Source organism: Xiphias gladius, chromosome 4 (assembly GCF_016859285.1).
Source record: "Xiphias gladius isolate SHS-SW01 ecotype Sanya breed wild chromosome 4, ASM1685928v1, whole genome shotgun sequence".
Classification (NCBI taxonomy): domain Eukaryota; kingdom Metazoa; phylum Chordata; class Actinopteri; order Istiophoriformes; family Xiphiidae; genus Xiphias; species Xiphias gladius.
This window is the reverse complement of record NC_053403.1, coordinates 24,600,359-24,627,222: the sequence shown is the minus strand read 5'-3', so window position 1 is coordinate 24,627,222 and position 26,864 is coordinate 24,600,359. Positions and strand designations below refer to the sequence as shown.

General features: G+C 44.2%; 1 protein-coding gene across 3 annotated transcripts in view; it reads right to left on the bottom strand.

The window, feature by feature from the left end:
• rev3l (REV3 like, DNA directed polymerase zeta catalytic subunit) overlaps positions 1-26,864 on the bottom strand; it is an 84,802-nt gene that overhangs the window by 4,356 nt on the left and 53,582 nt on the right. For all 3 annotated transcript variants that reach the window (XM_040125547.1, XM_040125545.1, XM_040125548.1), the window contains exons 9-29: positions 24,971-25,116; positions 24,192-24,320; positions 23,496-23,733; positions 22,168-22,310; positions 15,686-19,523; positions 13,878-14,794; positions 13,631-13,716; positions 13,248-13,373; positions 11,606-11,798; positions 11,206-11,320; positions 10,749-10,864; positions 9,577-9,695; positions 8,286-8,404; positions 7,747-7,888; positions 5,983-6,227; positions 4,452-4,560; positions 2,767-2,973; positions 2,204-2,313; positions 994-1,108; positions 677-814; positions 174-364 (exon numbers count right to left, since the gene is read on the bottom strand). In XM_040125547.1, coding sequence (XP_039981481.1) covers positions 174-364; positions 677-814; positions 994-1,108; positions 2,204-2,313; positions 2,767-2,973; positions 4,452-4,560; positions 5,983-6,227; positions 7,747-7,888; positions 8,286-8,404; positions 9,577-9,695; positions 10,749-10,864; positions 11,206-11,320; positions 11,606-11,798; positions 13,248-13,373; positions 13,631-13,716; positions 13,878-14,794; positions 15,686-19,523; positions 22,168-22,310; positions 23,496-23,733; positions 24,192-24,320; positions 24,971-25,116 — 7,542 coding nt within the window. The remainder of the gene's footprint in view (positions 1-173; positions 365-676; positions 815-993; positions 1,109-2,203; positions 2,314-2,766; positions 2,974-4,451; positions 4,561-5,982; positions 6,228-7,746; positions 7,889-8,285; positions 8,405-9,576; positions 9,696-10,748; positions 10,865-11,205; positions 11,321-11,605; positions 11,799-13,247; positions 13,374-13,630; positions 13,717-13,877; positions 14,795-15,685; positions 19,524-22,167; positions 22,311-23,495; positions 23,734-24,191; positions 24,321-24,970; positions 25,117-26,864) is intronic.

The following is a 26,864-nucleotide window of genomic DNA, read 5'->3' as shown; positions in this document are numbered from 1 at the left end:
ACAGCGTGCTCGTTCTCTCTCTCCTGCTCTCTGCTGCGCGCGCGCGCGCGCACACACGCACACACACACACACACACACACACACACACACACACAGTCAACAGGCAAATATATTCATCCAAGTGAAATTAAGCTCTTTCTCTGACAAGCTACACACACCAACGCATACACACCTGGTGAGCTCCAGTGCAGGGACGCAGGCCCCGGGCCGGTACGAGCCACTGCCTCTGTACTCCTTGGCGAAGGTCAGGTCCTGCATGCTGGCCCGACCGTCCAGAACCTTGACACACTGACGCTGCACAAACTGTTTGACCTGGCTGATGTCCCGCGTCTCAAACAGCAGCTTAATGGAACGCTCCAGAATCTGGGGAGGACAGGATTTAATGAATGAACACACGAGAGAAGAAACGTGGGAGACTGAGAGACGAAGTGACTGACTTGCTGTTCACTCCCTGGATATTTAAATGAGAAATGACTGCAGAGACTCAGCCTCAATGGCATGATTACCGCTGGGACATTTCCGTGTCCAAACACAATACCAGCCCCCTGAGCTGCCAGGGCCCTTTACCCTGATGGACACGTGTGAAGCGGCCTGAGTAAACAAGAGCAGGAAGAAAGCTGGCACGGCTGCGATTGTCGTAGAGCACAGAGGAAGGGAGGGAGGTTTGCTTGTTACCTTGGAAACAGCGGGGCAGCCGTCACGGCGCACTGTCTCGATCCCTTTGGCGTCAAACACGGGTTCCTTTTGGTCAAGGTTTTCGTACATGTATCCCACGTAGCGCTTCTTTGTCTGCAGGACGCAGGGCAGGTACACCTGGATACACGCACGCACACGCACACAGAAATTATTACCTCGAAACGTGTCTACGTGTTAACGGAGAAAGAAAACTGGCACAGACTGACACAAATCCAAATCAAAGTGCACAGACACTACGGACTGCCGTGTGTGTGTGTGTGTGTGTGTGTGTAGTGGGTCCTGCGGCGAAGCGTCACCTTCTCAAACTTGAGCTTGACAGGCTTGGGATTGGTTGCGGTCACCGCCTCAGCGATCTCGTTGCCGATCTTAAAGGCCTGCTCTTTGGTGGCTCCCTTCAGCAAAACAAACATGCTGCCAAAAACAGAGAGCAGCTCGTTACCTCTGTCCATTTACGTGTCACCATGAACACAGTCCGTTCACACGGAGCGGGGCGATGAGCGGAACGCGGCTGACCCGTCAGTGGTCAACAAGTGTGTCGGCTGAACAAAGTCAGTCAGCGGTGCCCGGGGGCTGTTCAGCACGCCGCTTCTATCCGACTCTTCTCACGCGTTGAACTGAGCACGTGTACAGGGTCCCCTCATTTTTAACTCTGTCAGTTACACCCATTATCGGTCAACCCATGGAGGACAGGAAAAATTGCGGTGGGGTCAGTGAGATAACTAGCAGGGTTCCCGCAGCCACGAAGCAGAAGGAAGAAATGTTAGGCAATGTAAAAATGTTTAAATGCAGACTACAGCACTACTTTTTATGTGCATGCTTAATGTAGGAAGTTAAACCGGGTAAGAAAGTTACCTTCTTATACATCCCAAGATATGACGCTGGAATCTCAATGATATTCACAGATATTCCAATTGCATATGGGCTGCGAGTAAGAAATGGCAAGTCGTTCGTTAACGAGTGATGTAGAGTGAAGTCTAGAATTTTTGGACTGATTTCCTGCTGACACACTTGATAAATGTGGGCCCAGATTTCTTTTTGTTTCCCCGCCGAACCAATTTAGCTTAATTACCAAAGTGCAAAAGAGATAAAAGGTTGATTCCTGTCGTTTAGAAACATCACAGTTCTTCTAATCGAAACACTCCAGGAATAAAAACTCTCCAAATCAATGCTCAGAAAATGCGGCGGTTGCAGCCTTCTCGATCCTGAGAAGTGATTAACGCCTTGGAGCTAGTTGTCAAAACAATAAAACAGATAATGACGGGAAACCGGGACGTGTTTGATTGTTGAGAATGTCGGAGCTCAGGTGCAATCAGCGAAAACAGTGGCACATCAACAGAGCTGCTTGCAGCGTTAACACAGGCCCAGAGACACAGCAGAGTGAAACTGTTAAAGTGTGTCGGCTGTGGCTTTGGCAGATTCATGAGTTTGAATCAGTCACAAAGAGCAGGTATTACTTGCTACTGCTTTGACGATGGAACAGTGGAGAAAGCGGCGCTGACTGCTTACCTGTCCGTGTCTCCGTACACAACACGCGCTCCCCATTTCTTAGTGTCATTGACCAGCTTGATGGCTCTCTCCAGGGTCTCTCTGGCTTTGTGAACGATGCTGTCTCCAACCTGGAGACGACACGTGACAAGACCCCAGTGAACAAATGCTGCGGTACGAGGCTTCAGAGATATCGGTGCAACGGCTTTGCAGAAAGTCTGTTTCACACAGATTAAGTTTGCATTTTTCTTCTTCCAGGAAACCACGGTCCAGATCACTTGCAAGAACAACAGCAGTGGAACTTCAAAATTATCTCTCATAAATATGTGTGTTGTAACAGCCATTCCAAAAGAAGCACGGAGGGCTTTAACTATGGTGAAAGCTGGAATTTGAAAACTTAACCAAAACAAAGCTGCTGTCCTCGTCCTTGTTGTCTTAACTTTTTCCACTGAGGTTTGCAAGAGTTTTCTAGATCCAAGATTTGGTAGACCGTGGCATCATTTAAATAATGTCAGTTCCTCTTTCTCTCCCCCTTCCCCGCTCTCGCGGAGCAGACGGCCGACAGTAACTTTTGATGAGCTTACCTCCACGCTGGGCATGCGTCCAGAGTAGTTGGCCGCAGCGTAGCCGAAGGTGACGTTGGCAATGAGCTTGAGTCCGAGCTGTCGGGCTTCGAGCAGCCTCGTGAGGGCTTTGTCCTGCTTGTAGGTTTTCATTGACTGCTTCACCATGATCCTCGTGTTGAGGATCTCTTCCAGCATGCTTGGCAGGACCCCTTTACGCACTGAGGACTGGACATAAAGAACAAACAGATGAGAACAGGCGCAGTGGGGCATTTAAGGTGAAAACGTCTGATTTTTATCCCTCAACAGGTGATACAGATCTGGCTCGTATTTATTGAGGCTGTTAGACTAGATGGTCAGTCCTTGGTGAGAAATCCTCATATTCTGTCCTACTTTTAAGGAGTAAAAGAATTTGATCCACTGTCTTAATCTAGGATATAACTGCTGTCTGTGCTGAAATTTAGGAGACGTTCTACCCCGTTAGGAGCTGAAGGAAATATTTTGGGAACGCTCGGTGACACTCAACTTATTAAAATACCGCTCTGACTGACCTTGTGCAGGAGGCAGTCGCTCCATTAACAAGGTCTTCACAACCTTCTTCTTTTTGGCAATAGGGGAGATGCAACTGTTACAACTATTACTTTGGGTAAAAATGTCACAGCTTGATAGTGCTTAACTCAGTGTGAAGGGATGGAAAAAACGAATCTACACAGCTCTTTCTCTCTTTAAATACATTTTGGGGGGTTTTTTTGAGCTTTTTGCCTTTACTGAAATGTCCGTGTAGAGAGACAAGAATTGTGGGAGAGAGAGGGGTATGGCAAGCAACAAGGGTTCCCCGCCTGGGGGTTGAACCATGGACATCGTGGTTCTGTGGTAGGGGCACCATACATCCATTTTTTGAAGCCACACGACCGGCTTGTCAATGTTTACCTACAACCTGCTATGCATATGACATCTCAGTCAATAATTATCATATTGGTTATCCTACACAGAGACACTTGTGCTGCTATATTCTGCATTTTTTTTCCTAATACTCCAAAAAACTGAAGTATCTCCTAATTTCTACTTGGCCACTCAGTGCTATAAAGCAGTGACATCACACTCCTAGCAGCAGTTGTCTTCCTGAAAGTCAGTGCAGGAAGCTTCGCGAATAACTGAAGTGCTTCTCAGAGGCAGGAGTGCCCTGCACATGCTTGTGACGTAGTTATCAGATGACTATGACGATGGGTGACATCCCAGAACAGACATGAAGAACATCTCCAAAGCGAGCAGCATTCTGATGCGCGGTCTTCGCTAACTACACCGTTGTTTCACATCTGCTTTCCAAGTTAACAGCACGGAAGCCGATATTTTGGCAAACCAACCGAACCTGGTTTCCTTCGGTGCCCTTTAATAACCTCATTACACACCGGTGCTCACTGTGCTGTGGCCACGAGGTGGTGTGTGTGCGTGTTGTGTTATGTAATGAGACTGTGGGACAGGAGCCAGGGAGTGTGGAGCAATGAGTGAATGAAGGAAAAGAATGAATGGAGGGATGCAGGCTTTCTGTAGACGTGCTCGGCATTCACAGCAGCTAATGACCCTTAATAAATCTGCGCCGCTGGAGGACTCAGAGACACGGTTCGTGATAGGTCCAAGTGGTTTTCAAGGACAACATTAAGTCCTTGGTGAACTCTCATAAGTGGACAAGTCAGAGGGGGCGGTACCTTGACGAAGGCGATGCCATTGGGTGACACGGCGATGTCGTTGCGGAGCTGGTAGAGGAGATCGGGAGGAACCCGCAGGGAGGTGCAGCCAAACTTAAACTCATCAGGCCTGAGACAGAGACACATGCGTATGAATATCATTCAGGGATATGAATTCTCATCCTTAGTCGTCAGTGCCCGCTATCCCCGGGCTGCTGACAGCACTGCAGCATCTTCACTGAACTACCACTGAACCACCCAAACCTGACGAAACGTGACGCTGCGTGTGACGCCGCGTGGCTGAGTCTGCAAGCTTCTTCTCTCACAGGCTGAAAGGTGTGTAAGACTGAGCCCCAGAGCTGCGCCAGTGACGGCAGGTCTGACCACATCGTACTGGTCGAAGGTAAAAGCCAGACAGCTCTGGGACTGGCTGTTGATCCATTAGTGCCAAATTTGGTCAAAGAGTGGCAAGACATGTTAAAAAGTCAAGGTGAAATTACAGTCAGGCTAAAAGGACAGAGATAAGACATTTTCATTATCAACTGATTAATCGAGTTATTATTTTGTCCACCAATCGATCGCGGAGGGGGGGTTGCAGGAAGATTTCTGGGATAGGAAAGAAGACAAATCATTGTTCTGCTACACAAATGTATAGTCCCCCTCTCTGACTTTTCTCTAATCGTGACTTTTTTCGGAATTTCTATTTAGTATTTACTTCTTAAAGCCTCAAACAGCTATTGAAAGTAAATACTGTGACCAATTTATAGGAGCAAATCTCTCCTTTCCTGGTGGATAACTTCAAGCCTGTGATGAAGTTGAGAGCAAAAATCTTTTTTGTGACCATTATTTGTTGTTAGGAGTTGACCTTTGTCGGTGACTGTCACCTAACAGTCCTACTGCAGCTAGGCCACAATGTCTTAAAATATCGCACATACATAATGGGCGTACTTGTACAAATGCCAGCATAGTTTAAATTAAAACGGCATTTGTGAATAAAATAAACATGTAGTAATGCTAACAGAACATTTATCATTTGAACTATATAGTGCTCATTCAACGAAAAACAGCTCCTTTCAAAAACATGTTGTGAGGCTGTTTTCTTATATTGTTCTGGACATTTATGTTGATAAAATTACACACAAATATAGCAAGAAAAAGCAGATGTCAGGTATAACTGGGGAAAAGAAAAAAAAACGTTACTGGAAAAGAAAACTAGTTTCAAAACTGAAGAGCTAAAATTTCAAACCATCCCCTGAGCTAATTTGTCACTTTCCACTGTGCTGAGAATTAGAAGCCACGGAGCCAGTGTCTGTGCCTGCTAGGCACTACTCTTTTCTGTTATGCCGGAGTAGTTGAAATATGCATGTTGGAAAGAAGTGTTCGTGGCTCCTGCTGTTGCTAGGCAACCACAATAATCCTGTTGAAAAAAGCTGAAAGATTTCCTAACTTGCAGCGCTCCGAGCTGTAAACAACATACAGAGCTCTCAGCATGCCTGTTCCATTACAAGGAGTGGGGGGAGTTCATTCGGCGCTGCAGGTGTGTGGCCCTTACGTTCCCAGGCTGTCCATGTGGCCAAGGCAGGTGGAGAAGCAGTAGTTGTACGCGATGACGATGGAGGGATAGAGGGACTGGAAGTCCAGCACGACCACTGAGTTACTGTAGAAGCGCGACTCGGGCTCCATCACCAGCGGGAGGCACTGTGGCGCCCTCTGCTGGGCTCGCTGCTGGATGCTGGGTGTCACGGCGATGTAGTTCAGAGGCTTGGCCAAGCGTAGCATCATGGACTCAACGCGGTACTGTAGGGACGAGAAGATGAGGCGCATGATGAAACAGAAAAGACCTTTTGAAAATGACTAGTCTCTCTGGTATATTATTCCTTTTTCTTGCTTTCATATTTTTCCCTTTGCTTTTCGAAGCTGCTTTCACACACGCACCGCAAACCTGCACCGATCTAGACGTTACCCCTGCCAGCTCCCTAGTAAGAAAGTCCGTGTATTGTCCAATTGAGCCGATGAGAGAATAGAGCAGGTCACTGTCCGGAGAATTCACAGCGAGAGTGGGCGTGTTGATAACGTTTCTACACTGCCTCCCGCACACTCCACCCAGGCGCCTCCCCTCGCCTAAAACCGACTTCCACTCGGTGAGATCACGTCTGACACGGACAGTCTCCTCTTGTGTGCTACATGTGTGAAAGGGCAACATCCTGATTCTCCAGACATGAGTTCATATGAGAAAACGGCTTGAGTCTCTAGCCATCGATTTAATCTATTATTCAATGTACTATTACAACAGCTAAACAGTCCTATATCCAAGCGCAGCTGTTCAGTGCAGCTGCATCTGTGCGGAAAGTAATGATATTGACTATTTTCAATCTTTTCTCGAAATTACATATTAAAACCCCGTGGAGCAAAATGTTGCAAATTAGTTGGTAAAGCCTGATAATCATCTGATGTCACTGAGATACCATCATCCATTGAGCACTCTGGTTGCTAGAACTGCTAAATGCAAATAGCCTTTGCCGACTGCAGCCCAGGAGGTCCCTCCCTCAATATTGACAACGCCAAACCCACAGATAAACTTTAAGCAGCATTCAATAATTCTTAGCCACTTAACAGCCCAACAAGCTGGAAAATCAACAACGCTGACAAATTAGAAAGCTCTTATAACTGCGACAGCAGACACGGGGGCAACTGGAAAAAAGTATCTGGCTCTTGGGCTGCTAAATGCTCCACTATGTTCACCAGCTGGTTGCTACCTGCCTTGAAGTCGTTCGGTGCTGGTTAGGTAGAGCACTGCGTTTTTATCGGGGCTTTTTCACTGAAAACCGCTGCCTCCTGCAGCTGGAAACCAGGCTGATGAGGGTGGCTGGACTGAACCAAAACACTAATGTTGCTGGCCCTAAACCTACAGCAATGAGCCAAAAGCTCTGTAAATCTGAGGGGAACTGCTGCGTTGGGTGACAATTCTCTGTGGGTTCGTCAGCACCAGTTACCCCTTCAAATTACACACATTCATTTGTTAAAATAAAAATGTTGCCAAGTGCAGCTATAAGCAGTCATAACATTATCCCAAAATATATCATTTTCTACTGGGATGGATCTACTCTCGCTCATCAACATTACTGGTATGAGAACCAGGATCATCAGTGGAACCATCTGTAGCTCTCTGACAGCTTTAAGACTACAGAGCAGAAAACTGTGGACTAATCGATGTCCAAAATCCACGATGTGTCCATTACCAAATGTGTCCGAGGGCTGAAAAACCACTGTTTTTGGAACAAAGAGCTGAAATGATTTGAAGTGTGTGTGTTGGTACCTGTGATCCTCGGGTCAGCACATGGAAGAACTGAATCCCAAAAAGCCTGGCCAGCTCGCTGGTTCTGCCGACGATGTCGTGCTGCTGCAGGAGCTGCATGGTGCCGCACACTCGGCTCATGTAGTGATCGACCATCTTCCACCTGCAGTAACACACGCATCAGCATATTCACTGTGATACCACGTTCTTATAGACCGCATCTTTACAAGGTTCTTGATAAAGCAAAAGCACATTACATGAGTGCTGGACAGGGTAACAGTCATTCACTTTTTAATGTATATGTGGTAGGCTATTTACGTATGGGTTAAGTATGATGTTCGTCTTCATGATCATGTTCATGGTATACAGTATATACCATTAGCATTTTAGGGCCATTAATGGGGGAAAAAAAAGATTCAAAAAGTACTGGCCAAGCCACAGGTCACGCTGCTTCAGATAAAAATAGAGACTGAGCTCTGTGATTTGAACATCATCAGAACATCCAAAAGAAAAAGAATAAATAAATCACATTTCACATTTAGGACGTGTGCGGCACAAACCTGTATAAGTCGGTGTTGTGGTCAAACCAGTCGGACAGCGTGCGGGGGCTGTACAGGGGAAAACGCTGGTGGAGCACATGGAAAGCCGTATTCTCAAAACTATAGTTGTTCAACGTCACCTGGAGGAGAAAATACAAAAACATTACCAACGAGCCAGTCAGAGCCTGACTCCTTTGTTAATGTTGCTGATCAAAGTCAGAGGTGCTGAAGTGGTGAACAGACTGAAAACAGCCATTTGATACAATACTGGGTGAAAGCAGGTGGAAAATAATAAGCAGCATAGTAACGCCCGGACTTTCCTTGTCTAAATCCCACCTCTGAATGAACCACTGTATGACAGTGGGTCCTAACATTTTTGGCTTGTGAGCCCTGAAACGAAACTACTTGTAGCCACTAATCCCAGTTTATGGCATTTGTGTGAACAGGTCAACCAAAGACCGCTTTGTTTTTAATTTCGGTTTTGGATTGTTTCTTTTGAAGGATTTTTTTGACACCTGAGGAGGTGAAAGTATCCAGTATTTCACAAGAAAACAGAACCTTTCAAAAAAGTAAAAAAATAAACACAAATAAGGAGAAATGTAGATGTGTTTCCTTCCTTATGCTTTTATTCATCTAGTGACACCATGGACCCTTTGAGGCCTCCCAAACCCCTAGTTTTAGGATATTACACAGAGCCCATGACTGCTGGGGTGCAGGGCCAAGACATGAGTCTGAAATGACTGAAAATTCCCCCTAATCATTTACAGTCATTTGCCAGCCACAACATATCACACACCAGGATCTGTTTAGCTGCGATATGGCCGTATATGAAAGCTACTACTGGTCATTTGTAGGCTACTATAAAAAGAAAAAAAACAAAATCAACAACTGAGCTTGCAGCCTAAAGCATTGGAAACTGTTCCACTGTGCAGACAGCAGCAGAGAATGCAAACTCAAGGGTTCCACTAAAATAAAACAGTGAAAACTGTAAAAAAAAAAAAAAAGTAGTAGTTAAAACTAATTTTAGTGCCACATGTTGAATTTTTATTTGCTGATATGCAATGCAAATATTTTATTTCATAGTTTACTAGACTTAAATAACATTTGATATAAAAAACAAAAACAAATCCAATGGTACAGATGCCCTCTGTAGCACGCAAGAAAAAAACAAAAACTAACAGTAGTGAGAATCCTGCCTGGAAGACAAGGCAAATGAGAGAAAGTAGGTCACTGCTGTCAGCCATCACCACTGAGCAGTGATGGCTGACAGCAGTGTGTGTGAGGGGGGTGGAGGTCACGTCAGGACACCTGCCTCAGTCTTCATCACCCTCCACAGGTTGAGGGTGATGCGTCCAGTGATGCTGATCTCAGTCATGGTGTCGGCTCCGTACTCATCCCTGTCTGTGGTGAAGTGGTTCTCTTTGGAGTCACCTAAGGACAGAGACAGACAGCCAATTACAGAGGAGGAGGAGGAGAACTGCCAGAGACTCCCCATTCAGTTACTACACACACACACACACACAAACAAACACTGGTTCTGTACCAACACATCTGTGCTCATGTGCACAGATATACACACACACAAACAAACACACAGGGCCACTTGTTTGTACTTACACTACCTAAAATGTGTACATGCACAGACACTCCTACATTCACTCACACACACACACAGCAGTTCTTAGATAAACACAGGTAAGCAGTTTCTGTAGTTACCTGGTCCTGTCCGGCAAAAATCTGCAGGCTCACATTTAACCTGGCAGTCTCTACTTTTGAAGGTTTATTTGACATCCCTCTGCCACATATCTTGGCTTTCTCTGTATTCCAGTGAGGTACAGTGTCAGACCACAGGACTGCTTAGTTTAAATCGCTGCCACTTAAAGGGTGAAACTTCTGGTTCTCTGACCATAAGATCATCTCAGTGCCAACATTTTTAATAACGTTAGTTGCTTTTCACATTCCTTTTCGTTGTATAGTGCAGGCTGGTCAACTGTTGGAATTTGCCTGACTTTCAGTTCACACACAGACTGATGAATTTGAAGGCTGACCAAACACCAGTCAACTCAACTCATGAGGCCAGGTTCAATTTTTTTAGGACCACTGCTCCCGACTGAGATACATGCGAGGGCTGTGTTTTTCGCCTCGCGCTAATGCTGGCTGGAACACATTCTTGCCCCTAAATCCCCATATTTCCCCATAGCTCAGTACTGTTGCTTTTTTTAAAAGCTCCACAGAATTCAAAGGTGGGCTTCTAAACACCAGCAGTGGGCTGCCAGGAAATCTAGAATTTGATGGTACTAAAATAAAACCAGAGTGTAACTTTAAAAAAAAAAAAGCATAAACAACATTTTTAAGAGACATTATGTCTATCAAGAGTAAACAATACTTGGCTTTATGCATACATAGATCTGCTTTTAACCCCGACCATTTACCTAAGCTTCTACATTAGCTATTAGCACCAGCTTTGGTGACGGCCAGCCCTACCTGGCACTCGTGACAGCTGCTGACACAGGTCCACTCGGAGCACCGCAGCACGCTGAAGAAGGTAGCCCCAGGAGCGCATCTGCACCTCGTATCCCAACAGGATGTCCGGGTCAAACCTGGCAGAAAGCGGCCATGTTAGCACAGAGAGTTCGTTTGTAAGATCTAAATATATAGCTGCCGCTTCTATTATATCGCAGAGGGTCTCTGAAATGTAAAGCATTCTTAGCATTTTCATATATTGAATAATGTTTTAAAGAATCACATATATTAATGTCTGTCTTTGCTCCCAGCGGCAGACACTGATTTTTTCAAATTTATGATGGAAGCAATTTAAAACACAGTAGAGGATCAAAACTATGCTTCAAAAAAGTTCTTGAGTGATACACTGCCGTCATGGTTGGATACTTGCTATTCGCAAAGCTGTAGCAACCTGCTCAGTTCCACTTAATACACACACCTCCTCATGATAGCGATAAGCTCCTGAAACAGCATCTTCTCATCGGTGGCGTATTTCACCTGCAGCCCAGAGATGCCCGACCTGACCAGCAGGGGCGCTGCTCCTTTGTAACCTCCTGGGGGCATTTAAATAGACTCATCAGCCTGACTGTTAACAGGCACTGATCCGGTTACTTTGAACAATTTATGGCAAAATTTGTAAAGCCTCAACAACCCAGCGGTAACATTTAAACTTTGCTGAATTTCGTTACACATAACAACAAACATCTTTGAACAGCTTCTCAGTGCAGGGGGAGGAAAGTACTGCAAAATAATGTACAAAGACTCAAAGGCTCAAATGTAAAGGTTTTGTACAAAGTAGAACCAATATCTTCCTGTGCTCTAAGAAAGTAAGACTTCACCTTGGTCACAACTTTGATAGTCTTTGTCCACCACAATGGCACCAGTCAGTTGGGTGCTGTCTACATCTGGCAGGGGAGCATCAGAACTGAGGCAGTAGAATAAGGCACATATTGGGTCGAACTCGGGGTCAGGTTCGAGGTCACGACGGGTTCTTGCATGGAGCTCCATGCCCATCAGTGTTAGGTACTGGACCTGAGGACAGAAGGCCAATGTTGTGTCAAAAGGAAAAATCAATCTGAAGCGATAATCCTCAGACTTGGATTTTGTGGTTATGGTGTGTGCGACCTAAGAATGAGGGCTAAAAGCTCATCTTTAGAAAAAGCACATCAGGTCACCCAATACCTATTAAATGATATTCCTTCATCTCTTCACCCAGACTACTTCCAGATATTACCTATATCTTCCCCAGTGCTCATGTTTTCTTTTTCTAGCAGCCAGAATATTACCACGCTATTTCAGGCCTTGCTCATGAAACGGACGGCACTTATATAGCACTTTTCTAGTCTTATCGAACACTCAAAGCGCTTTACGCTACTGCCACATTCACCCATTCACACACACACACACACACTCATACAGCGCTCTTTTCCATACAAACGGCGCTTTCTACACACACAAGCACACACTCTCACAATACATCGGAGGCAATTTGGGGTTTCAGTATCTTGCCTAAGGACACTACGACATGCGGACTGGAGGAGCCGGGGATCCAGCCACCAACATTCCGGTTACTGGACGACCCGCTCTACCTCCTGAGCCGCTTATCAGTTTTGATGACTGAGTAAATGAATCTTCTTTTACTGATGCATCCCCTCAAAGTTTCACTGGATAATTGCATCCATTAAATGCCTACATGCTCCATGGAGGATGGGATTCAGGGGTGAAAATCATCCACTTAAACACAAGTTCACATCCCAAGAGATACTCTGGTGGCTGAGCCCACCACCTCTAAAACCCTGAAACCATGTGTCAACCTGCTGGGCAAGGACTGTACTCTGCCCAACTTTCTATCTAGTGTTTTCAAATATTCTCTCTCTTTTTCTCTGCTTTCTTAACACTACAAAATAAAAGGTTCACCTAAGAGAATATACAGATCCCATACATCAACAAGAAATCTGGGAGATTTTGAAGGTCTTACATGGCACTGACATAACCAGACTGTGATATCATTGACATTTTTTGATACTTATGCCAAAACAATATTTTTCAGTGTGTTGCTTTGTGAAATACTATAAACATTTTTTCCTACAACATCCTTTTCATATATTATAAGGAGCCAAACTTCTCAAATGTAAAATGCTATCTAAATACAAGCAGCCATACAAGAACGTTGCCTAAAGAAATACAGTCTAAAACTGGCAAAATTATTATTGAACTCAAGAACGCCTTAAATCTTACCTTAAAATAAGTAAACAATTGTATGGATTTCACCAGAGTTGACAACTGGTTTCAGTACTTGACACATTTTGATTGGTACCAAAAAAGTTTTGAGGTTTAATAACTAGCCCCAGCATGAAGCAGTTTATGAACCCGCCTGTCACCCCCAAGTTTTGCATACTTCAAACCCCCCCCCCCAAAAAAAAAAAAAAACTATGATATGAGAACACTGCGTTTACCAAAGAGAGTCCAGGTGCAGCTCACCTCATGCAGAGCTTTGGCATCCTGCAAGTTCTGCATGCTGATTTTGAAGCCGTAAGAGTTGGCTATACTGGGCCCTTCAATCTGAGAGTTATCTTTCTTTGGCACATTCAAAGCAGCAAACTGGTTCTGTGGATGACAATGACAGTATGAGAAATATCTAAATGAACAAGACGCAGGCACATCAGATGAAAAGGAAACCTATCAAGGTTCAACTCATAAAGTGAACTGAAAAGTGACTGATTCACTCAACATTCTCCATGCAGAGCTCTACACTGTTCCAAAGCTGTTTCTCTTACAAGGCTAGACTTTTGAAATGGTGGTTGATGTGTTGAGAGGTCTGGGAAAAAAAAAAAAAAAAAAAAAATCAACATATGTGATCTGACCTTTGTCTGTGTGGTCAGTAACACTCTTCTCAGTGGGTCAGCCTGGCTTCTCCTCCTCTGCTGGAGTCTCTGAGAAATGGGAGTATCTGTGGCAGGAACATAACAGGAAGAGCAGAGTCGAGTGAAGCAAAAGCATAAAAAAGTAGCGAAAAAGTCTAAAAGCAGACCACAGCGGTTTATCGTAGTCACATTTGTAACTACCTTTTGCCCTGTGTTCTTAAGACAGATGAAACTAACGACTGCTTACCCTCAGATATGGGCGTGCTGCACACTGGCTCTAGATCTTCTTGGCTTCTCCGCCACTTTCTTAAGAAGGGGGTGCTGGGAAGGAGATGGGGACTAGTCCTGCCCTCTTCCCTGTTACTGACATGAAGGGGTGAGGGACTATAGTTCTCTCCTAGTCTCTCTAGGGAGTTAGAGAGCCTAGGTGACAGTGGTTCTGAAAAGTTTTCACTTTGTCTGTTTTCACTGAGCTGGTCTGGACCTGAGGGGCTGGGCTGAGAGGACTGCTGCCATGGAGGCAGCTCTGGGGACCCTGGAAAGGTGGTTTTATTGTCGTCATCATCATCATCATCATCTTCTTTTTCTTGTCCCACAGCACCTTCATCTGAAACTGGACTCACCTCTGAGGATTTACTTTGAGAGCCTGTATTCTTCATAGGAGAGATGATTAAGGACAGGCTCCCTTTCTTTCTTCTTTGAGTCCTGATACTAGAAAGGTTCCCACACAGCTCAACCTTCACTGTTGGGCAGCATGACGCAGATGGCTGCGTGGTTCTCTCTGGGTTCTCCTCCTCAACATCCAACCCAGCCCTCCCATTCTTCAGCAGCCCTGTGTCTCTCCTCCATTTTTGTAAACACTCATACTGTTTCCTGGCTTCCAGCCACAGATGCACACACTCTCGGCTTGGTGGGTTTTTGCAGGGCAAAAGAACGACTTTCTTGTCGCTGGCTGAGGATGGGTCGGGCTTGGCCAGCTCTTTACCTGCTTCTGAGGCCTCGGCTCCCTGGGCTTGGGAAGATGAGGTAATGGTGGTGGGGTGTGTCATAGCTGAGAAAGCTGTCTTCCAGAAATGGAGGCCCTCCAAAGACAGGTCTCCGCTGAACTCTGCTAGCTCCTTAGCCAGTCTGGTACCCACTGTTAGCTTACGGCCACCAACCTCCCTGGAGAAAAGAAAGGTGCTTATGATTGACTTATTTATATTTCATAAATTTCCTGTAATCTGATCACTGTAATAGAATTATGCAAAATAATACTGTTTTTTTAAGGATTTTTTAGGATCTGAAAGTTTACCTAATCTGATAAATATATTGTCCGACAACCATATTAACATTTCACCATTTTTGAAAAGGATCGCTTAATTTGGTAAAAATCTAAAACTGAACTTGTCAGTTGTCTCTGGTGAACTAACTACTGTATGTAAAAACACGGCTTTTAAAACTTTCCTCTTCGGTGGAAGCTGCCCTGTGCCGGCTTTTTTGTACACAAAGAAAAAGCATTGCGTGTGTCCTGGAGTTGAGTACATATCATCTCTCATAAAACAAGCCAACTGTTTTGAATATTTTTAAAACTGATTTTTTTTAGACTTCCTCACATTTTTTGTTGGTCCATTGCTATATTTTTTGGTGCTTTCCCGCAACTGACAATCATCAATCTGAAGAACGACATGAAACCTATGGCCAGAATGCATATCGAGCCACCCATTTGAACATGTGCATGAAAAAAAAAAAGTGAGGATACATTCCTAAAGGCATGGCTCCATGACACTAGAAGTGGTCAAAAAGTACCTTTAACTTAAAAGTAAATTTTTACTTAAAGAGTACCTTTAAGTAAAAATATACTTCTCTGCCAGCAAATATGCTGGTACGATATATCTGCATGAAGCTTAAATAGACCATGTTGATGTATCAGTTGGGCTCTGTTTCTTATATAGGAGGCTTTTCAGATTCATTTTTATCTATGTAGATTTAGTAGACAAAACAGTTTATTCATATGCAAGACAGAGTACAAGTCATTTTTATTTCAGCTTATGGCCCTGGTGTATACAGCCTTACATTGGTTTTCCTGGAGCATCAGAGGGGTCGCTGCAGAAAGGCTCCTGGAAGGTAGCCTCCGACATCTCCAGGTCCAGCAGAGTGTTGAGGATCTCCTCCCGGCTTGGAGGGGACATGAGGGGTTTGAGGATGTGGGCTCCACCTCCTGCCCCCCGCAGCAGCTGGCTTGCCCTCACCTGGGATAGTGAACCGATGGAGCGGGGAGAGCTACTGGGTGTGGTGGACGTCAGTCCATCAATGCCATCTAGAAGCTCTGCTGTCGGTGAGCCCTCCTGGTCAACAAAGGATGCTGAGCTTAAAGTCAGTGGTAGGACAGGATCACAGACGGAAAAGAGCAACTCTTTTCTCTCACAGTGAAAGTCTTGAAAGGGGCTGAGGGTATGGGCTTTACATATAGAGAAGTCACACTCTCTGCTCTTGATTCTCTCAGAGTCAAGGAATGTGAGGTGATTTGATACAGACTCCCGGTTCTCAGGTCTATCAAAGAGGTCAGGACTGATAGGCCCTGCTTTGTGCCAGTCAGAGCCCCTTTGAAGCTCCTCCCCACAACCAAGCAGCCTATCAAGTTTCTTCTCAAACCCCAAAGTCTGAGCAGTTATAGCTTCCTGGCTTACATCACTCAGGAACTTAACTGGTAAATTTTTGTCAGTCAGGACAAACTGGCTACTGCTATATGGGCTGGAGAACTCAGTCTGATCAATAACATTTATATCAAAGGTATAGTTGTGTGGTAGCTCTGGTGACAAGCTGTCCTCTATGAAGTTGCAAGTCTCCAGGGATGGGTTTGACAAAAAGAGGGGGCAGTCATCTGACATGTTGCCCTCCTGCTTCACTGTCAGATTTGGCTGAGTGCTGCTTGTCTTACCTTTCCTAATTCTGGGCTTTTTATCCTTGGGGGTGGTAGATTTTGCGGCCCTTGGTTTACGATGAGTGGTAGAGGGAGCTTTTCTGGATTTAGCTGGTTTAGTTGTAGGATCTAGTAGTGCTGTGGCCTGAGCTATGGCAGTGGAGTGGTTGTCTGTACCAACCACTTTTAAGGGAAGGGTCTGTCCTTGCTGCCTCTTCTGGAGAAGCTGCTTTAGGACAGCCAAGCCAGAAGGGGTCTCACAAAGAGTGGGGATCTCCCCGTTCTTAGGGCCTGAGATTGGGGAGTCTACCACTGGTTGGGCATCTTTGCTGTCTTCCACTAAGAGTAGTCCAGCCAGAGGAGGTGGAGGAGCTGTGCACTCCTCCTGTGAAGCCTCTGCCTTCACCACAGTGGTCTGGCAACTTTGCTGCTTCAGCTGAGCCAGTGGTGAAAAACTTTGGTTGACCTCCATGATTGAAGTCTCACAGTACTCAACCTTTGGTTCTATAGACTGGGCTACTGAGTTAGAGTCTGGCGTAGATGCAGTCTGGGGACTGCACTGGCTGTTGCTATCTGTGCTCACTGGCTGCTGAAATGGAGGGACCTCTTGAGAGGAACTCTCAGAAGGAGGTAGCTCATCCTCTGGGAAAAGGAGATGAGAGCTGTCTTTACTTAGCTCATGGCTTTTGGGTTCCTCAGTCTTCTTTTTGCGAGACCTTTTAGGTTTTGTTGTGTTTGTAGAACTGTTGACAGTACCTTCAGCTACATCTTTAGCTTTCTTTCTCTGCCTTGGAGCAACGCCACTACTTTGTCTTAATTTTTCCTTTTTGGGCTCTCCTTCCTCTGGAGGCTTAGTAGCTGACTTATTAACTTTCCTTTTACTATCTGCAGATTTCTTGGATCTGGCAGTTTGAAACTTATTTTGTGCTCCTTTGATTGAAGACACAGTGCATGGCTTGTGCAAAGCAGAACTAAGACATGGGTCACTGAATGGGTTTATCAGCTGCTCTGAGCTGTCCATAAGAGGGTCACTTGGGGACCAACAACGCGGGGGTGTTGATTCTGTAAGGCTTGGGGATGTATCAGAGAGGTAACCCAACTCCAACATGACATCGGTATACTCGGTGTCATGGTCATCAGCTAGCTCACAGTAAGATGGCTGAGGGGGCAGTAGAGAGGATAGAATTGTGCCTCTCTGAGAGCCTTTAGTCCGTTTGACCCATTCACCCTGTCTGACTCGAGGTTTGGAAGAGTTGCTGACTGTTTTCTTATTGGTGGAGTTGACCTTTGCCTTTCGTTTGGGGTGTTTCTTGGCCTTTGGCTCAGTCACGGGAAACTTGACTGCAGTTGATTCTGGCACCTTGGGCCAGAAATCCTTGAGTGGAGCCAGTTTATTGTACAGCTCAAGCTTATCTGGTGTCAACAACACCAACTGTTCCTCTGCATTCACTTTGGACATCTTCACCAGCATGTTTTTCTGTCCTTTGAACCTGTTGATAATAATGTACTTGATGATGATTGGGGGTTCTTTCTTGCGCCGTTTCTGGTATTTTACTTCCTGCCCACTGGGTACATTGCTGTCCTTGAGCTTGCCGTCTTTCACAGAGGCTGGATTCTTAGAACGAGTGGAACCTGAGTGTTCTCCATCTTCACTATCATAGATCATCTTCCGTTTGGCTCTCAGGGTGTATTTACTACCAGGCAGTGCTGAAGGTTTGGTGCAGGTGACTTTGGCAGATAAATCTTGCAATGGGCTTAACCTATCCTCTGCTGTGTCTTTAGCTTCTTCAGAAAAACAAGTGGAGTTGGTAGCAGGGGGCTCTGAAATTGGTTCTGTCCTTTCATTTATAGACCTCTCCTCAATCGGTGGCTCCTCTTTCGTGTTTGGCTTTCCCTCTGTGACAGGCCCATCTTTAACTGGCTCAGGCTCTTTTGAGTTTTCGTCTAAAATCTCTCTGTCCACAGTCTGTAGACAAGCAGATGTGACTGAGGTGAGGCTAGTACTAACGTGGCTGTCAGAGGATGAGCTTTCAACTATGTTTAATTTGTTCCTCTGTCCGGCCATTCCTAACCTTTTTTTATTCACTTTCAGCCTACATCTGCGAGGCTGGGCCTCTACTGGTTTGCCGCAGGAATCTGTAAGCTTTTTGCTCCCAGCTTTCTTCCTACTGAGGCAGTTGGACAGGATGACGCTGGGAAAGAACTTGTAGTGCGCTTCCTGCTGGGCCACGATAGTCCGCTCAGTCTTATTTTCCTGATAGTCCTCGTACCTAATTTTGAGTTCACCAACATCACCCTCCTCACTGTCCTGGCCCATTTCTTCCTCCTGAGGATCAAGGAACTCATCCTCCTCCATGGGTGATGGGGCGGAGATGTTCCTCAGGATGGGGCTTTTACTGTCCTTCTGGCTCAGTTCCAGATCTGTCTTCCCGGAGCAGTTTCTCAGCTCTGAGTAACAGAGCGAGAAGGTCCGGTGGTTCTGAAGAATGGACAGACAGTTTGTTTCTACATTCTTTATGCTGCCATACTTCTTCCTGGTTTTGGCCACCTTTCCATTACCAAATGGAAAACTCTCTAGATCTGTCTTATCCAAGGCTATAGAGGTTTTCTTGTCAAAGGTGTACAGGGGTCGGATGTCCTCTTTGTCTACACAGATGGGAGACACCTCGGGGTGATTGGCTATTTTGCAGGGGATAGGGTGCTTGACTGGTGGGATGTAGGGGATTTCTTTATTAACCTTGAACCCTGTCGAACATTCACTACTGCTGTCCTGGCTGCTTTTTGATTGAAAGTGCTTGTCAAGTGGTTGCTCTGTGTCCAGCACATGAACTGGTCTGTGCTCAGGGTGCTTGCACTCCAGAAGGATTTTAGCTGAAGAAGGTGGCTCCAGTTGTACTGTCTCCCCAGGGAAGGGATTTCTTTTCCCGAGCATCTTTTCTGTTACTATGAGAGAAGACTGGGTCCTGGAACTACTGTCCGTTAAGGATGAATCTATAGAGACAACACAAGGGAAGAAGTGGTGCCTCATTAAGAGTAAAGAGATGCAAGAAATAGTTTAAAAGCTCATATTATCAAATATGACTACTCGTTTCTTTTTAAATATACATTAAATATAATATTTTAAAAACTTCTGATCTATTAAGAATTTAAAAAAAAAAAAAGACCTGAAAAAATTCCATAAAGGAACTACCTCCAGTAGTACTACAAATAGTCAGACTGCAATCCTCTGCTTTGACAATTCTCACCATCTAATCCCAGCTCTGACATTTAAAATAGAGGTTGTTTCGTATTCTTTTCCTTTATCTCTCATCAAGGAGACAGCTTGTCCTTCACTTGCTGCTGTTCACAGAGAGGTCTGATTGTATTGATGATGGGGCTGTTGATGCCATTAGTTCAGGTGAGCTACTAATGACTGTCGCCTGACATTGGAAAAGGTTTATGAGTTGAATGATAAATTAAAACTTGGCTACTTACAAAATGCAAGTGTATACGTTTAGTGTATATGCTGACTGAATACACTTGCTGCATCTTAATTTGTGGATATTCAAAGGGGCTTTGCGTTTTCCATACATTTATGTATGATGAAAATTGAGGCGCATAACTTTAATGTTGCGACACTTAAAATTTTAATGTTCCAGTGGTTCCAGCACAAGAACTACAAAGATTACTTAGCAAACCCAGACACTTGAAAACTCCTTTACTCCAAATATAAAGATGTCAAAGTACAATGTATATGTCAAATGTGACTAGCTTGGCCTGCATGCCTACACAGACTGTAACATTTAATTTTTCCTACTAATGTGTCTAAAAGGTCAAGTGGTGGGCAAAATGATAAAATAAGGAGGGTCATCATTAAATATGCATCGCATGTATATACAAGGCTGCTAAAAATTAGCATTGATGAAAAAAGTCACACTTGCAAAGTGACTATTTTGACCCCATTTTATCTGACTCGCATGAAACATTGTCGATTTAAATAAATTTGTGGTTTGGTAATAATAATGATAATATATACTATGAGAGGACATACATTTGTCAACTGTCAGATATTCTACCATACTGTTTATACCTTGGTAGCTATTGCTTCAATAGATTTGGGTGTAATCAGCTGTTGTAGGAAAAGCTGCAAATGAACGAGCAGAAATTCTTTATGACAATATGGGGATTTGTATATGATCGTTGGACCAGTAAAGTACTTTCCTTGGCAGGTACTTAATTCACTGGACCGCACAAAAATCACATCTGGATTTCCGATGTGTTTATTTTTATCCATAGTTTCTCAATAAATGTTAAAGTAAATTTACTATGTCAAGATATACATATCATGACATAAAATTACATATACTGCGATTGACGACTTTAGCAATTCTGCCCACTCCCAGTAAGTGCCAAAAGGTATTTTGCACATTGCTTAATTTTCTTGTTTAACGTTTATTGTCTTGCATTTGCACAGACACATACTGTATATATGGCACTGTGCAAACGTTTTTGACACTTGAAATGTTTAGATTCTTTTCCATCAAACAATACCATCAGGGTATACCATCATCTGATCGGTCACAGATTCATTCTGCACTAGGACAACGAGCCCAAACATACTGCCAGAGTCATAAAGAAATGTCTTCTGAGACCGGAAGAACAAGGAGTCCCCACAGAGCCCTGACCTCAATATCATGGAGTCAGTCTGAGAACACATGAAGAGACAGGAGACACTGAGACAGACTAAATCCACAAAAGAACTGTGGCAAGTTCTCCAAGATGCTTGGAACAACCTTCCTGCCAAGCTTGAAAAACTGTGCGCAGGTGTATCGAGGAGAACTGGTGCTGGTTTAAAGGAGAAGGGGGGGTCACAGCAAATACTGATCTGATTTAGGTTTTCTCTCTTTGTACTTTGCAAACATTACTTTTACTTTTAGTGCGTAAAACTTTGACATCGTATTGTATATTTTCAAATTAATTTAATTTATTCAATTTAGTTTGGTCTAATGGCAGTTATGTACAATGTTTGGTGTATAGGTGTTGATCTCATCAACAGGTGGACTGCGTGCTCATTAGATATGGTACAATGGATCTATGTGGCATGATATGGATTTGGCTGTACTGTTTGCCCCGATTAGCATATCTCATTGAATGTAAGCATACTCTTGCTTTCTATGCTGAAACAAAACATTTGTATTTTTGCATTTTAAGAAAAGGCAGGCGGAGAAGTAGAGACAGATAGTAATGCAGAAGAACAAAGAAATTGGTGGAAAAAAAAGTGTGCTTCATCCACAGATTTGACATGGTTTGGTTTTAAAAACTGGGATGTCAGAAGAGTGTACAAGCAATACAAGCAACCTTTTTTGTCATCTCAGGATGAAACATGTCCGAGTATGAGGAATGGGTGAGAACATGCCCTGGTTCTGACAATTTTACTTCAACAAAATCCCAAAGTCTTGTATTATACAGTATCAAATAGCGTCTCCCTCATCATGAAAGTAGATCATAAAGCCAAAACCTGGTGTCAACCCAAATTTTTATTGTGCAGCTGCTGTCAGATCCGTATTCTGATATCCTTGATGGAACATGAAGCAGCAGGAGATGTAAACTGACATTTAAGTACTATCTCAGTACATGTCAGCATGAGACGACTCACCGCTGTTCTCGTCTGCCGCCCCGTCAAGCTGGGGGATGGAGAGGTTGGCGAACAGAGAGTTATTCCCACTCCACTCCATGTCTTCATCGGAGGACTCCTGCTGCTCGTCACTGAAGCCGTCCTCTGCCTCCTTCACACCAGGCCTGTACACACAGGAATGACAGGAACGCTCTTTAAACAATGCACAGGCAAAGCTCACTGTGCATGACCTTCACATGACTGCTCAGTGTCTGCTGGCTTGTGTCTGTGGAGCAAAAACACGAGTGTTTCAATGGTATACACTTATGTCTAATTTATCGTGATGTTTGTGTTGTTCATAACTTATATTATTCTTTAAGCTGGGCAGACACTGTTCAGACTAGGCCCAATTTTATCCCCAATTCAATCGCTCAAGACACTGTAAGAATCGGGCTGAATTTCGGTCAGATCAGCGGTTGTTTGGCATTCAGGTTTAGAGGGGTCACTGTGCCTAACTGCCAGATCGTCCCCATACAATCAATGATCTGACATTCAGAAAGTCGGCGGGATCTCTGGCGGGTCAGAAATTTTGTTGACTCTTTTATATCAATATTTTAGAGAATGCAGCCATCTTGTTTTAATAAATCATTTTGGGAACTGTCAATTGTCAAAGGGAACTAATTTAGGGGTTCCCTGCTTATGAGTGATCTGTACAGTATGAGTATAGAAGTTTTTAGGTTTCAGCTGTGCAGAAATGTTAATTAAAACATGGAGTGTTAACTCACACTACATGCAACGTCAAAAGCAATGTTAATAAAACTTCACTGCGTCTGTACAGAGATGTCTTCTTCATCTGTCTTCAGTGTTTTTTATAAGTCTCAGCCAGAGCTGGTTATCATTCCAGTTTTTTCCTTTCCTTTTTTCAATACAGTACTGTAAGAAAAAGTAACCAAATCTCGCAAAGTTGTAAGCGAGACGGGCCATAAAAATAAACTGGCAGCATTTTAAAAAATTGAAAATGATCTCATAATAGAATAAGTAAAGAATTACAAACCTGACCAGACATTCAATTCCTGCTTTCCGTCTCAACAATATACGATACTCTGAAAAAGTGTTGAGACTTGATACCCAGCCCTTGTCTCATTTGCACAGGGTATGCTGACAGGTTTTATGGCCGTATACACTAATTTGTGTTTCATTTGTCATTTTTATGTTCAGCCTCATCTGTTTTTAAATTGAGCCATTTCTGAGTCAGATAATACTGCAAAAGGGCAGAAAAAAAGAAAACATTTGATTAGATGAACAAATAACTGATCATTCTGTAAAACAAGAAGTTGTTTCACTCAATTACAACGGAGAAAAAAACTTGCCTTGGTAAGGATGAACTCTCAGGAGCCTCGTTGTCCCATCGCTGAGACATTATCACGCTGAGCTCTGCCTCTTCTCTGTCCAGCTCTGGTCCTGCCTCCTCCTCATCACTGTTGCAGTGGTAGCTCCTGGCACCAGGAAGAGACTGGGACTGGGAATTCTGCCTAATGGGGGTCCTGCAGAATCCATCATCCTCCAGGCCTGCCAGCAAATCGATGATGGCATGGTCTTGGCTGCTGTCTGCACAGACAACAAAAACAAAGTATTTAAAAAACATTTCATCAATTAAAACCTAGAAATTGGCTTAGCCTTTGGAACCCTATAGTTTACTTTTTTTGCTCAATTTGTATTCCCTTTATTCACAGGCTTTTGGCACGGTCACTACATGTCTTAGCCAGGCATGTAATTTATTGATACTTTCAGGATAGATTGGGATAAGCTATTTAGAAAAGCTTTCAATTTGCATTTTGTACCTTTTTTTTTTTTTTTTTTGGAAAAAAAAAATAGCTTGTATGTCCATAGACTGTCAACACAAAAAGAAAAAGGACAACAAATAAGTTGATTTATGATCTAAAGAGGCTTTCAAATACAGTGAATCTATGTATTTAGGAGAATATTAAACGGCAAAAGAAAAACAGAAAGAACAGAGCTGTGTGTGGATCTGATCTGAAAAGAATTTCTTCAAGTAGCTCCCGTACCTAACAGAGGTGAGTGGTTGGATGTTTGGGATAGCGAGAGGAAGGTGTGACTGTTCTCCAGGACACTCAAGATGGCCTCCTCGTCAACCACAGCCTCCTCTGAGATTTTACCACTGCTGCTCACAGAGTCTGGAGAGAGGATGCAGATAAAAACCCTGTTAGCATATCTGAACACTTCGCTATGCATCAGGCCTTGACCGAAATCACATAAAAGGCGAGGTCCATGAACACACACACACAAATACACACGTAGCCCTATGGTTCAGTATGAGGTCAATGTGTGTGTGCCGCTGCTGTCCCTGGCAGTTTCTATGCTCCTGCGGGAGACTTGGCAGAGAGAGTGCCTGCAGATTAGACCACAGCTAATCACACAGTGTCACACTTTCAACCTCTGACACTGTGGGAGTGACAGGAAGAAGGAAAACAAATGTCAGTTTCACCAACTACCTCTCCTGCTAGACACACGGTCGGAGCAGCAGGGTAATATGAAGAGGCAGAAAACAAATGTACTTCAATGGCACAACCAACTACGTGAAATGACAGTAAAGACAGAGTAAAATTCAGTATATATAACTGGACAGCAAAGACTAAAGCTGGCTTTATACATATGTGTTATGGGTTAGTCTATAGCATAGCTATAGCTGCTCAGTATATGAAGCTCTGTTGCTGTGCTGTGCTGTAGGCTACCGTGTAGCTAACGTGTACCTCCTCAAAAATGTGACTAGTTATTGGGAACGTGGTGGGTGGTTTCATTCATCCCATTAGTAGGTTTTCCTCACCTGGCTGCGAGTCCCTGTGCACCTCCACAGCATTAGCGGTGGTACACTCTAGTCCCTCTGGGGTCGGGGGGTCAGAATGGAGAGTGAGGTCAGCAGGAAAATCCTCTTGGTCCTCCTCCCCAACACCCACAGATGGAGCTTGTGTCCTGAGCAGAGGAACAGAAATTAAGTTCATTTCTGCAGGATGATGAGTAAATAGAGCTTTAATTACATATTTTATAGTTAATTGTAGGTTCTTTTAATGGGGTCAAAGACTCAAAAATACTGGGAACTAAGTGATGGTTATTTATTTCAACACTAACTGTGAATCGTTGATTAAAAGTTGTCACATCATATTAGAGGCCTTGCAGTAACTGAGCTTAGACAACAAAGCTTAAATGATGCAAATACTCAAAACAAGCACACTGATCAAATACATGTCACAACTGTACTCCCATGCATCCCATTTGCAGGGTACTGATGGACTAATTCTCCCATTTTAATTGAATATGAGCACTGAACTATTAAATCAGCGGAGCTGTCAACTTGGCTGTTAACTGAATCACAAAGCAGGGGACCTTCTGGTATATGCCCTCATGCAGTCATGTTTTATTAGCACCTCTTTACTGTGGGTCTTAATCAGGGGAAGTGATCTGTTTGCTCTGTGTGTATGTGGTGTATGTGTACACAGAGGTGGCGTGCAACCGTGTGGGTGTGTAGGTGGCTGCACAAGTGTGAAGAGTGTCTCTTGTCTGATAAGTGTGTGTTTGAGCATGTAAGAGTGTTCAGCTGAAGGGTGTGCGTCTGTGTGTTGAAGAGGGAATAAGAATGGAAAACAGGCAGGCGGCCAACTGGGCTCCATATCCCTCCAGATCGCTCTCAGCTACGAGCTGCCTATCACGCTCCTTTACCCATACTGCCCTTCTGCGTCGCCTAGCAACTCACCACTTAGTGACTCTGAAATACTGTAATGTAGACCAGGCAGGTGGCCGCCTCTTGCAAGTGGAACAAATTTAAGAGGAATGGTCATAAAAAAGAAAAAATGAACTCCATTTTAAGGAGGGATTCTGAACTGATCCAAACCCTGTCTGGTGGAAGGATTTTCAGATCCGACTGAGCAGCAGCAGCCTGGAGGTTAGAGGCTCATGGCCAAAGGTTTGCAGGTTTAAATCCCACTGAATATGAAACTCCCCGTTGCTTCTAACTGCAGATGTGCATTGTCAACTTCTGCAGGATAAATTCACACATTCTGATGAAACACACTGAAAACAATGAGGGCGGCTGTGTGGACAGACAGGTAAAGCTACTTAACATGATGTCCGAGGCCAGCAGCAGCCCAGAGGAATGAGGTAAACGATCCTGTTGAATCAGGCCGGACAGAGACACAGCACTGGTGGAGTATAAACCAAAAACAGATCTGACAAGCCACATGGCCACCCTTTCACTCACTTTAAATGATGAATGGGCTAAAGACTGCCTGCTCCAAACGATAAATCCCAACCTGGCAGCAAGGCTGATAAATGACGAATGATTTTCAAAGGTGATGATAGATCAAACCATGGCTGTAAATATATATGAAACCAATGTTTTGGAGATTGTATCAGCTGACATTTTCCTGCTTAGACTTAACTGCAGTCTCACTGTCATTCAGAGACTTTGTTCTGCCGGGCTGTATGAGGAAAGGGCTCCAGAGAGTCAGTGTGCACGTGCCACTGTCTGGCTGTCTCTTAATTAGTCTGCTAGTTAACGACTTTAGAGGCGACGAGGGAGGGAGCCTGGCAGGCGCCTGGAGACTACGGCAGCGATTAAAACATTACGTTACCAAGCACCGCCCCCCTCGCTGCCTTGGCTTGCTCTGCTTTGCTAAGAGAGTTTGATTAGTGGAGAAGGAAGACAAAAAGGAGAAAGGAAACAT